General features: G+C 27.9%; 3 protein-coding genes and 1 non-coding gene across 4 annotated transcripts; 3 read left to right on the forward strand and 1 right to left on the reverse strand.

The window, feature by feature from the left end:
- Window positions 1-2,820: 2,820 nt before the first annotated feature.
- On the reverse strand, window positions 2,821-2,892 carry VNE69_06905. The gene has a single exon. It is a non-coding gene; the product is annotated as a tRNA-Cys (tRNA).
- A 291-nt stretch (window positions 2,893-3,183) lies between these two features.
- Window positions 3,184-4,485, forward strand: VNE69_06156 (translation initiation factor 2 subunit gamma; the record flags this gene model as incomplete). Its single annotated transcript, XM_065473910.1, has 1 exon — window positions 3,184-4,485. One exon carries the CDS (start codon window positions 3,184-3,186, stop codon window positions 4,483-4,485), a length of 1,302 nt encoding a protein of 433 aa, XP_065329982.1.
- A 90-nt stretch (window positions 4,486-4,575) lies between these two features.
- Window positions 4,576-5,310, forward strand: VNE69_06157 (uncharacterized protein; the record flags this gene model as incomplete). Its single annotated transcript, XM_065473911.1, has 1 exon — window positions 4,576-5,310. The coding sequence occupies one exon, from the start codon at window positions 4,576-4,578 to the stop codon at window positions 5,308-5,310; it is 735 nt and encodes a 244-aa protein (XP_065329983.1).
- A 282-nt stretch (window positions 5,311-5,592) lies between these two features.
- Window positions 5,593-6,117, forward strand: VNE69_06158 (ADP-ribosylation factor-like protein; the record flags this gene model as incomplete). The annotated part of the gene is made up of 1 exon (XM_065473912.1): window positions 5,593-6,117. The coding sequence occupies one exon, from the start codon at window positions 5,593-5,595 to the stop codon at window positions 6,115-6,117; it is 525 nt and encodes a 174-aa protein (XP_065329984.1).
- Window positions 6,118-13,269: the final 7,152 nt, after the last annotated feature.

The raw sequence follows: 13,269 nt of genomic DNA on the forward strand, positions 1-13,269 counted from the left end.
GTTTAAGAGTTCAGATGATGAAAATGTTCACGATAATCATTAAATTGTTTAATAAACTTGTGTGGATTCAACCATAAGGGTTGATTAGTATCTAGTATAAAACGCATATATATTTAAAATAATATATCCTCCGTGGAGAATTTTCGGTGCATTAAACTTAATCATAGTCGAAAAATACTTTGGGCGAGATCCCTGCGTTTATAAAGAGACAGAAACAATATTTATGATATAAGATCTCGTGGACCATATCCTATAGGATTCTGCGCCATGATGGCAGAAATAAGTTGGAGACATAGTGATCGACGCAGTTCATTTGCCGATGGTTTGGCGGTATAAGGAGCCGTGTGTGCGACACAGATGATTGTAGGGACCTTTGGACTAGCACAAGTATGTCTTTTCTTAGGACATTTAAACCTTGTTTGTTGTTTTTATCTCTTATGTGATTATTCTAGGTTTTATTTGAGAAATAGATGTCAAAATGTTATCCCTTAGCCAAAGTCCAATGGTAAATAGGAACTTGCTGCACGGCGAGTTCCATAGAGGGAGTTTATAAATGTGTTAATCTCATTAACCAGTTGAACAAGTATCACACCCAAATCCACGCGGTTTCAATGTAAGGTTTCTCCTTAACTCTTCCTTACAAAGAAACCTTTCTACATTTTAAATTTTTGGTTATAAATTGGATATATAAAATTCTGTTATTATATTTTCTGGGTATGTAAAGTGAAATTTTTAGAAATCAAAAACTGAATTTTAGATTCAAGTAATCCACCTTGTATTATTATGTTTAAATTTTTTAGTAAATTGTTTTCTTGGGCTTTATAAAACTCAAAGTGCTAACATGTATTAATTTCTGCTGTGGATGATATATACTGGATGGTACCCGGTCTTTTCGTCCCGGTCATAGGGGTTAAAAAAATTAAAAAATAAAAAAAACGAACTTTTTTATTTTTTAATTTTTTACCCCTATGACCGGGACAAAAAGGATAATCAAAAGCAAAAGAAATATGGACCAAATAATAGATGAAAATCTATATATTTACGAGAAAAAAAGAATCAACAATACTACTATAAAGTGGCGCTGCATTGTACGAAGCTGTAATGCCAAGGCCATTAGTAGTATTGTTTACGTCAATAATCTCGAATCCTTTATTATTTCTTCGCCTCATAATCATGAACCAAATCCTGAACAGGTCTGTAGGAAGAATAAAATAGATAAAATGAAACGGGAAATTATCTCTGGCAAAGATTCTCCTAGAAACATTTTTTTTTCTTCCTTAAGAGGAGCTGGTGAAGAAACAATCGCCGCAATAGGCCCTATTGAGCCTATTACGAGAATATTAAGGAAAGCTAGGCTAAATTTCTTTAATCCAAAACCATACGCCAACCAAACATTGGGTTTATGTGCTGATTTATTAATCAGTCATACAGGCGAACAATGGTATCGATATGGGCCTGAAAATTACGGGAGTGATAAACCCAATGACAGTATAATAGTTTTTTATACAGATTCGGCCATGGAAAAACTGGCTCTATATGACATGTGGGCGATGGATGGGACCTTTACGGTGGTTCCAATTCCATATTATCAACTTTACACAATTAGTTTTATCCGTGAAGCGCATGTATTTCCGATTATATTTGCAATTTTAAAAGATAAAAGTTTCGAAACCTATTTTTTTTTGTTTCAAATGTTAAAGAGAAGGTTTCCAGAGCTCAACCCAAGGTTGATAAAAACCGATTTTGAGTATGCTGCGATAAGAGCATTTTCAATAATTTTCCCGGATTGTCAAATTTCGGGTTGTCTTTTTCACTTGGCCCAGGCTATTGATAGACGTGTTAAAAGTTCAGGACTTTCTTCTGTTTACACATGTTCACCTATGGTGAAAAAATTTGTTTTGTCTCTTACGGCACTTGCATATGTTGAATATGACGAAATATTGTCTACTTTTTTGGAATTAAAACAAGACAGAAATTTCCCTGAATGCTTGACTGAGTTATATGCCTATTTCTTTACAAATTATATTGATTTAGGATGTCGTTTTCCGCCGAATTTGTGGCATACGAGAAATAATATGGATATAGATTTTCCAAGAACTAATAATGCGATTGAAGGTTGGCATAATACCTTTAAAAACACATTTGGTACAAGTAGATACAGTTTTTATCTATTAGTGAGCAAATTAAAGGATGAAGAAGATATAGTGCGAATCAAGATAATCCAACAAACAATTTTAAATCATGTTTTTGAACGTAAACAAAAATACATTGAAAAAGAGATTCGGCTAGCTGATTTTTTGAATAAAACTGTGGATGAAGGGTTTGGTTTAGATTTTGTCTTTGAAATTATTGAAATATTAAAGTTTTATTTTTAAATTTTTTTCGGAATTTTCGTCCCGGTGGTAGGGGTTAAAAAAATAAAAAAATAAAAAAACCGAGATTTTTTATTTTTTTATTTTTTTAACCCCTACCACCGGGACGAAAATTCCGGTCACCATACTGGATTATACGAGTATAACTTAATAATGTACATTTTAAACTAAAAGTAATTGCACAAAAAAATATACAATTTTATAAAATGATAATTCATATCGCTATGAGTTTTTTTGCTTATTTTCTTGTATACTTATATATAATTTGATAATTTCGTCTCTAGGTTTCCTTTTTATAATAATGTCAAAATCTGTATACTTCTGGCTTTGCTCCAGTCAAATTTCTTGTAATTCTTGCTATTCCGCTCATGCATTTTGTTAAATAAGCACTTTCTCCTTGCCTGCATGCCATTTCAATGAGAACAAATATCTCGATTTTCATAAAAATAGGGCCCAGCAGGGATTGAACCTGCGACCTACCGCTTTGCAGGCGACTGTTCTACCACTGAACTATGGACCCTTAAAAGATGAAATTTATTTGTTCTATTATGTTTATCTAAAATATTTATGGCTCATTTATGTCTATTTCCTTGAAAGTGGATTTTTATTTCACAGAATGCAATTTCTATTTACAGAGTTAATTGCTGTGTGATATAAATTTGTAAGATAAAAATAAAGACAGTGTATGTCAATAATTACTTAATATCAAAATTTATTTCTATAAGTAATAAAAATATATCTTAAATTCTGACAAATTATAAAAACAATTCCCTTTTCATTTCTCCTTATAAAATATTTTAAATCTCCCCCTATGAAAAATGATCTTGAAATTATTAAAAATCAAGCTACTATAAATATTGGCACTATTGGTCATGTGGCCCATGGTAAATCCACTATAGTAAGAGCTATTAGTGGTATTAGTACTATAAAATTCAAGGCCGAATTAGAAAGGAATATTACTATAAAACTGGGCTACGCTAATGCCAAGATTTATAAATGTCAAGGCACTTGTAAAAGGCCTGACTGTTATCAAGCTTTTAATTCTAGTACTCCTCCTGAATTAAAATGTACTATTTGTCATGGCAATTTGCTTTTAATTCGTCATGTGTCATTTGTAGATTGTCCTGGACATGATGTCCTCATGGCCACTATGCTAAGTGGTACTGCCATTATGGACGCGGCTCTGCTTCTCATTGCTGCTAATGAGCCCTGTCCCCAGCCCCAGACTACTGAGCACTTGTGCGCAGTGGAAGTTATGAATCTTAAGAAAATTATAGTTGTACAGAATAAAATAGACTTGATTTCTAGAGAACAAGCTTTAGAACAATATGACCAGATACAAGACTTCTTAAAGAAATCTAATGCTTCTGGGCCTATCATCCCGACTGCCGCCCAATTAGGGGTAAATATAAATGCAATATTAGATTATATAGTAAATTACATACCAGTACCAGAAAGAGAAGAAGATATAAAACCGAAAATGATAATAATAAGGAGTTTTGATATAAACAGGCCTGGTGCGACTTTGGATAGTCTTAGTGGTGGGGTTATAGGAGGAAGTTTAATACAAGGCAATATTAAAAATGGAGATGAAGTAGAAGTCAGGCCTGGTTTGATAATAAAAAAAGGAAATAAGTTCGTCTGTCGTCCATTTGTGACTAAAGTGAAATCTCTTAAGGCCGAAAATAACATCTTAGAAAAAGCTTACCCTGGGGGATTAATAGGAGTAGGCACAGAAATAGACCCAAGTTTCTGTAAATCTGATCGACTAGTCGGCCAAGTCATGGGCCTAAAAGGCTCTTTGCCTCCAATTCGTCTAAATATTTCTATAAATTACGAGTTATTTCAGAAGACGATCGCCCACGATAAACAAGACTTGAAAATTAAAGAACATGTCCAATTGAATATTGGCAGTACAATAACAGGAGGACAAATTAAGAATGTAGTACGAGATCAAGTATTTATAGAATTAATTAAGCCTACATGCTGTGATATAAATGAGAGAATAGCTATAAGTAGAAAAATTAATAATCATTGGAGATTAATAGGGCATGGGTTAATAATAGAAGGGGATGAGATTGAGCCGACATATTTTAAAAATTTTTTATTTTAATAAATATAAAACTCTTTTAGCTTTGCTTTTTTACTCTTTTATATATGATAATACATACATTTGTAATATTCTTTTTTGTTGATCGCCCTTATGTTTGATCATAAAAAAATCCAAGCTGTAATTTTTCCTGATACAAAAGGCCTAGAAGATCCAATTTCTTCTTCAAATATAAATACATTTTTAGACTATTTAAATCTACCAAATCTCAACTTAGAAGGCGACGAGACGGAAATACTCAAAAAAATCAAAGAAATAATGAAAGACGAGTCACTTTCCTTACCAAATAGTCAAATTACAGAAATAGATGAATTAATAGAAGAAAATAAAAATATAAAAAAATTTAAAGATCTAGAAAAAGAATCCGACATTTTAGAAATCTCCCTTACAAATTACAAAGTCGAATTATCAGAAATCCAAGATTTAAAATCCAGGAATTTAGAAGAAGATCTCAATCTTCTAAATATTGATTTTAATGATAAACAGTTTGAAATACAAAATGAATATTTGTTAAATCAAGCTTATGATTTTTTAGACCAAAAACCGGTCAGTAAAAATTTTTTAAATATTTTTCAATATTTGAAAAAAATGAAAAATTTTGATTTATTTTTGGAGAAAGAGAAATTAGTAGAAGAAATAAGTAAGAATGAGAATATATTAGGTAAGATATTTATAGATTTGATGGAGAATAATCAAATTAATGTACAGGAGTTAGAAAAGAAATATGGACTTGAGAGGGTTTTAGTATTGAAGATTGTGTATGGGATGATTAATAATGGGATAGTAACATTTGATAAAGAACGAGGAAACATAAGCATGAGGAAATAAAAAATAGATAAATAATATTTTTATATAAACTTAGTTAAAAGTTTATATAAAAACTTAGTAGTTATTTGATTTTAAACTTATAAAAATAAATAATTTTAGTTATTTGATTTTATTTTATTGCTTATTATTGCATTATTAAGAAACATATGACTTTTTATTATAAATGTACATTTTCGCTTTTTTTATTTATAAATGTATATTTTTGCTCTTTTTTTATAAATATTATGATTTTTATTAAATATTTTTTTTTTGTTAAGTTTGTTTATTTTTTTCTACCCTAAAATGGGAAATATTTGTTCGTGTTGTTCTTCTGACATGCCTAAATTTATAATCTCTGTGGTCGGCTTAGAAGAAGACATAAAAAATGTCTTAAAATACATCGTCCCAGACTTCAATGATACCCAGAAACTTATGAATTTCACTGAATACATCTTCTCTTACTATAATGCTGAACTTATCATCCATGCACACATTATTACTGAGCTTAATAAAAATCTAATAAGTTTACATTCTACTGTGGAATCAGCAGTCATTTATTCTGTAGAAGCAGACAGGCCGGAATCAATCAAATTTGTAAAAGAATTAGTAGAAGAAAGTAATGTAAAAAATAATATTGATATAGTGACAGTATTGTGTAGAGGGAAATATTTAGACCACCCTGAACTTGATGAACTAAAGATCTTGTTAAATGAAAATATTCATAATCATTTCGAGTTTGTAAAGTTTAATCCTGAGGAATCAGAAAATCAAGCGAGGAAAGCAATTGAGAAGATTTATAAAATATTACTAGGAAGAATAAATAACTGATTAGTAATTTGAAATAAAAAAAAATAAGTAAAAAAAAATATAAAAAATTTTATATGTTATTACATTTTATTTGTGCAACTCTAAGCAATTTACTAATTATTTAATTTAAAAAATATATTAATTTGTACTAATAGTGCAAGTTTGGGCTAAAAACAGTGTGTATGAAATATTTACTGCCTATTAGTATATATTGAAGCTATAATAATTGGTACTATTATTTTAGTATATAGAAATTTGATACATACTAAAAAAACCTTTTTCAAGACTTAATGAACATTTTTATAGGCCAGGAATGTAAACTTGCCTAATTACACGATGATATAAAAAACAATGAAGATATTATGAAATCTGAATCTAAAAAAAATTTATTGAAATTTTTATTACAAGATATTAGAATTTGTCCTATGTAATCACATAATATTTTGAACTTTATATTTAAAACACAGCAGAAATGTCTTATAAATATTTTAAATTAGTAATAAAAATCTAGAGGAATATCATTAAGATTGAGAATATTCATATTATATATGGAAGGGATAAGTTAAAACATTCATGTCTTACGAATATATAAAATTTGCATCAAGAAATTACACTATTTATTTGGTCTTTATCTTTTACATAAATGACCATTCGTCGCGCAAAGCGATTTTGACTCAATAAATATTTTTAAAAATATTAAAAAAATGTCGAAAACATAATGTATGAGCAGCGTATTAATTAAATTTTTTTCTGTATAAGTTCAAAATATGAATTATATCTTCAGCTGAAACATGATCTCGAAAGATACATTATATTTTAATAAGACAATAAAAAAATATTTCAACCTATAACTCATAATCACATAAATCCTAGAAATGTTATATTTTTAAGATTGATATTTGTTTATCGAAGATATACAGAAAATAAATCTAATTCATTCTACAAATATCAAGAAAGAACTAGAAAATATATATCTTCTTATAAAAAAATGTAAACCTCAAAATTGTTCAATAAAAAGTCATTGTATGAAATTCACTATTAGAAAACTTGCTATCGTTTAGTGTACATATAAATAATATCTGAAACTATGCATTTATATATTTGTAAGTCGCATCATTATTTTTGGTTATTTAGGGCACTATTAAAAGTTATATCAAGCATTAATTTTGAAAAAAATTTAAAATTGTTAATAAGTGTATAGTACAAAATATTAAAAAAACAAAACTATCCGCCTAAAATTTTTGTTATATAAAAAACATAATAATTTACAAATATTAATTATGAAAGCTTTATTAATTCGAACCACGAAATACGTCGTTTGGTGTAGTCCCTCTCTTAAATAACTTGTAAATATTTCCTTTCTTAGCATGAAAATTGAATTCAAGTCGACGGATATCTTTTTGGAATGCTTCAGTCTTTTTTTCTCTTACATCGAGAGGAAGTATGTATTCCGGCTCATAAAACGGGTAGTATAATAAAAAGAATATAAACAATAGAACAAAGAATAAGAAAACAAAAAGGAAAGAATAACTAATGAGAATACTGTCTGAAAATAAGTAGTGTATAAATTGTAAAAATATGTTGGGCTTGGGATAAAAATTTGCAACTTCGTTCATATTGGGGTGATAGTTATTAAAAAAAAATTATTAAAAGCAGCATTAAAAACAATGTAGTGTAAATTATGTCATTATATCAAGTTAATTTTCAAAAAAAAATATAGATTAATATATTTGGAGGCGTCAAAAATCTCAATGAAACCATAATAACGAATATTTACTGGTATGATTTATAGATAATTTATTTTTTATAATGTCAAATTTTAATAACTAAATCTGCTAAGTGACTTTTGCATAAGAGAAAAAACGAAATAAGATACCTTCAAATTCGCCAAAGCCAAAATAAGATACATAAGAGTGTAAAATTATCATTGGAGGTGGTTATTATCTGACACCTTCTAAGTGTGTACGTTCAAAAAATTTTAGCCCAAAAATTTCTCGATCACTTATTATGGAAAAAACCGCAATAAAAATATATTTGAATATTTTGAATTGTAAATTCTATTATTGCCATCATTCTGTCCAATAAGACAATAGTTTATCCAATGAGTTTGTTTATAATTTGATGTGTTTTACTTATTTATAACAAGATTGATGCTGTAAAACTTTTTCTAAAATAAGTAAATGTTAAAAGGATCAGATAATATAAAACAAATGTTACACACTCTATAATTATTTATAACTATAAGAAAAATTCATATAGTTGTTTTTAAGATAAGAATAATAATCATAGGTGTAGTTTAAAATAAAATTATATTCAAATATATTTAATATTTTAATGTTTTAATTATTCATTAATAATTTCTCTCTGCTTAACCATCTTTTTTTTTGTAAATATTTTCAAAGATAAAAAATTTTTAACATCACTTAATGGCGGTCGAATAATGCCCTTTCACATTTTTACTGCATTCTTGATTGAAAATTGAGCAGTTTTCTAATAATAAAAATGAATATTTTTGCAAAAAAAATTTATAAAAAATTCAGAATCAAAAAAAGAGAATCATAAAAAAAAATACATGAATTATAAAGGTTTTATTCAAAACGACATTTGGAAAATCTTATGAGTATTTGGATGAGAAGAAAAATTCAAATAGCAAAAGATACATGCTTGAATGTAATTTGTGCAAAGTAAATTATTCATGAAACAGGATCATAGAATTATGCTAAGACTATCTACAGGATCTTTTTATATAGATAAATTATATGATTGTGCTGTCGTTTTAAAAAAAAATTTAAGGGATTATAACGAATATTTGATATTAGAAAACTAAAGATATTAAAATAATGGAAAAAAAACATCATATTATAAGTATATCAAAGAAACAAAACATATTTTATATTTTATGATAGAAACTCTTGTTTTAAACAAAGATTTTATATAAATAAAAAAAATACCGAATGAATATTAGAAACTAAACAAACATATTCAGTCTAGATCTACCGATGGGTAATAATTGTAATAAAGAATAAGAAAAAATGTACGGTCAAAAGCATTTTTGAGAATTTATACAGGTAAATAATTATATAGTTATATTGATGACTTATAATGTATGCGTTTATAAATTCAAAGACACTGATAAGAAAAATTAAGACTAGAACTTACTGTGGATGATACATCAAAGAAAAAGATGCATAATATTTTTGTACTAAAAAAAAATTTCAATTAATATAAATCACTTTTGCAAAAAATTACGTAAATTTAGCTAATCAATCGATACTAATAAAGATAAAAGTGAATGTGTAGTGAAAATTTTTTGACATATTGAAAATAAAAGCAACAAAAAGGCAATAGATAAATTAGTAATACCACCCAACATCGAAATGTCGTGGTAAAATACAAAGAAGCCTGCAAGAAAACTAAATGTATATATAGGATATCATGTATTATAGTTGTTGGGATAAAAACATGGGTTTAATTATTATAAAATATTTAAAGAAACAACATGTCAAATATGTCAAAACAATGACACCATATATTTGACATGTGTAGCACTTCCTACAATAGTTTTTTAATAAATAGCAAAAAAAACTTTAATTACGCTAAAAAATTCTAAATATGCGGGACAAAGTCGGAACTAGCTTACATAAAGAATTTAAAAAATCAAATTCTGTTTTTTATAATCTAAGACGACATTTTTAATGAAATAACTTATATTGATACACAAAAGTATCATGAGGATCATAATCGAAAGAAAAATTTTGACGACATTGAAAAATTTCTTTTTAGTTTAATCAGATCAAGATGCATGGTAGTTATTTTAAAATGTAACCTTTGGAGACAGAAAAAAAACATGATGGTAATAAGATGAAGTTTTTAAGTAATCCAGAAAACAATTTTTTGAGTTTTTATAGATACAATACAACAATGAACATAAATTAACTGATATTTTGATCTACATAGTAAAACACTAAAAAATAACATAACATTCGTATAAAATTAATAGAAGTTTGAAGGCTTACCACAACGAATAATACAAATTGTTTCTTTGTTTTATATTACTACTATAAAAAAGCAGCCATTTTATTACAACATTTTATTAGTTTTATGAAGTATGAAAAATAAGATATGCACGCAAAAGTTCTTTTTTCAAATGAAAGAAAAATAAACTCAAACATAAAAATAAATTCACTGTACTTTAAAGTATTTTTTTATAACAAAAATATACATTCCATGTCAAAGTAAGATCTTTTCTTAAGCAAAAAAACCGAAAAGAAAATTAAGTCATAGATTAGCACCTAAGAAAACTATCGATGCAATGTAAAATATAGACGTATACCACATAAACTTAAGGCGGGGGGGGCTTGGTCTAGAATGAAAATTGTAGAATCTTAAGTTAATCAGATTTAAAATCTTTAATGATCATTCGTAAATATAAATATGATCAATTTTTATTGGGAAATTTCAACTTGAAATAATGTGAAGATCTTAAACAATAAAGCTTACAATGGGATGCAAAAAATACTCTACAAATTGTATAAAATTTACGGCAACACACAATATTTATATAATTTAATTCAAATTGGTATAAATATGCATGTATTAAGTTTAACCACGAAGTAAAGGGACCTAATCCTCCAAAAATCTTTGTTCTAATATTTTCCCCTCTTTATTCATCTGCTTCCGTGTTGCCGTCTAGCAACTAATTATAGTAAGACTTTAAAGTTTTTTAAGTATTTAGCATTAAATATTTACTTCATTTTTATTTTTATTGTTTTAAAACGTTTCTACAGTGTCAATTAAATTAGTAAATACTACTCTAAAGAAATTATGTACGAATCAGCTAAAAGTGTATTTATATATAGAATATGTACGGTTTACTAAGAGATTGACAATAGTTTGCATCTATTTACATAGTTCTAAGTTGATACGGCGGTTAAATTAATTTCCTACAATTATTTTCTTTTCATTAATATTTTCTACGTGCATATATCAGGATTTTTAGGCATTAATTTACTGTAATCTGTGTCCTAGTGTCTTTCTTAATTTCTACATTTTAATAACAATAAATAAGCATCAATAAATTTATCTTTCGGCCGTAAATGCATCATTTAATTTTGTAATAGGGACAATCAACTAATAAAAAATATGTATATGGTATTAGTAACCAATAATTTTGGATTCTGTACTAAAAAATCGTCAAAATTACGAATTAAAACCAAGGTGGTATTTAAATATAAAGAACAAAAAAATATTTATAATAAAACAATTTTTAACAGGATAGCTTTATTAACCTCTAAGCGCGTCTTTTATTGTTGATCCTTTTTTGTAGAACCTAAAGGAATTGCATTTATGCAAGTGGTATGACATTTCAAGGTCGTAAAGTTCTTTTTTAAATTCTTCAGTTTGTTTTATTTTTTCGCCTATAGGAAGAATGTACTTTTTTTTTGATGCGACAAATCTCAATGGAATTGCTATTAAACATAGAAAAAGTGTTATTAATACAAAAAAGGGAAAGTAACGCACGACAAAACTATTATTAAGGAAATTTTTAAATATTTCATAAATTAAATCTGATGGTAAATAATCAGTTGAAATATTGCTCATATAAAGGGGATCAATTATAAAAATATATATAATAGTTGTATACTAGATTAACAACTTTAAAAGATCACAGACATCTATATAATCGTAAAATATAATCTTTTTGAAATTGATTTTCTTAATTTATTTAATTTCGTACATCTTTAGAAATGTAAAAAATGATAAAATTTCAAAACTTCGATGACGTCACGAACCTGGAAATATATATTGAATATAAAAATGCAAATAGTTTAACTTTCACATTATGAGGAATTTATAGGGCAGATGAAAAACAAAATTATTGCATTATATAAAACTAAGTGGAAAGATTTTTATAAACACTGTTCTCGGAAAAAAATATTTTCGATGTTCATTTAATACATTCTAAATCAACAATATATAATTTTTTTGGGTATAATATTCGGCTTATTAATTACTTTTCACAAGATACGCTTACAGTCTCATCTGGCAGTTCCAGGACTTCCTTCTGAGATTCACTCATTGGGCTCTCGAAGACCCCTTCCTGATCTGTATCAAGCCCATGTCTGGCTGACATAGTTAGGCTTTCTAAAGTCATTTTAAAGACTCTTGACTGTATATATGCTTCCGTTCTGGGTTCTAATCTGAGCACTTTGATATGCGTACGGTGAAAATTAGTTACTATTCAATCCCACGTCATCACATAAAAAATAATTTTCGGCTTGTATTTGTAGAGAGAAGCCACATGATTTGCGAGCAAGTCGTATTTATTGTTCTTTTCTGTTTCTACTGCATGGAGGTTGTTAAAACTAAGTGAATCCAACTTATACAACGATCACTTCTTTCCTCAACTTGTCTATAATTAGTATATCAGGCTTGTTATACTTTATTTTAATACTTGAATGTATCCTACTGTCGACTCGTATCTCAACATACTCATTAGCTACACGTTCCTGGACTGAATGATTTCTAATTCTTTTGGCATGGGATAGACCATACGTCTTACACAACTGCAGGCGGATGCATCGCAGTGCCTCAATGTGCCGTCTCATGTAATCATGTGAAAGCATACGATCACATTGGGTGGCCATATGATCTACTGTCTTTGCATATTCATGGCAGTGTGGGCATTTTATCTGTTTCTCTAAGAAAATATTTCGGTCCTGTAATGCACATAAATTGCCTTTCTCTCTCGGGCTTATATTTCCTTTTGTAGCCACGTGGCAGCCTGTTTTATATCAATAAGTGGATCGTCTCTTGGTCTAAATAGCTTTGAATGGTTTGTTTATAACACGTATATTATATTTTATACTAAAAGAATAAAATCACAGAATTTTGAAAGGCTTTTCTTACTCTATAATAAAACATACACAAAATGATCCTAACTTTTTATTTATATACGTTAACATATAGATGTTGAAAGAAGAATTAATAGTTTAATTGCACAACATCGGGCAAATTAAGTCGACAAATATATTGTTGCATTCGAAAGATGACTGTGCCAGTTACAAACTTAATAATTGTAGATCCAAAGGAAATTTTAATTATTGTGTTTGCAACTTAAATTTTCCAAATGTTACGAGCCAAAAGAATAACATGCCACAATTAAACATTTTA

The sequence above is a fragment of the Vairimorpha necatrix genome, chromosome 6 (genome assembly GCF_036630325.1).
Source record: "Vairimorpha necatrix chromosome 6, complete sequence".
NCBI classification, from domain to species: domain Eukaryota; kingdom Fungi; phylum Microsporidia; family Nosematidae; genus Vairimorpha; species Vairimorpha necatrix.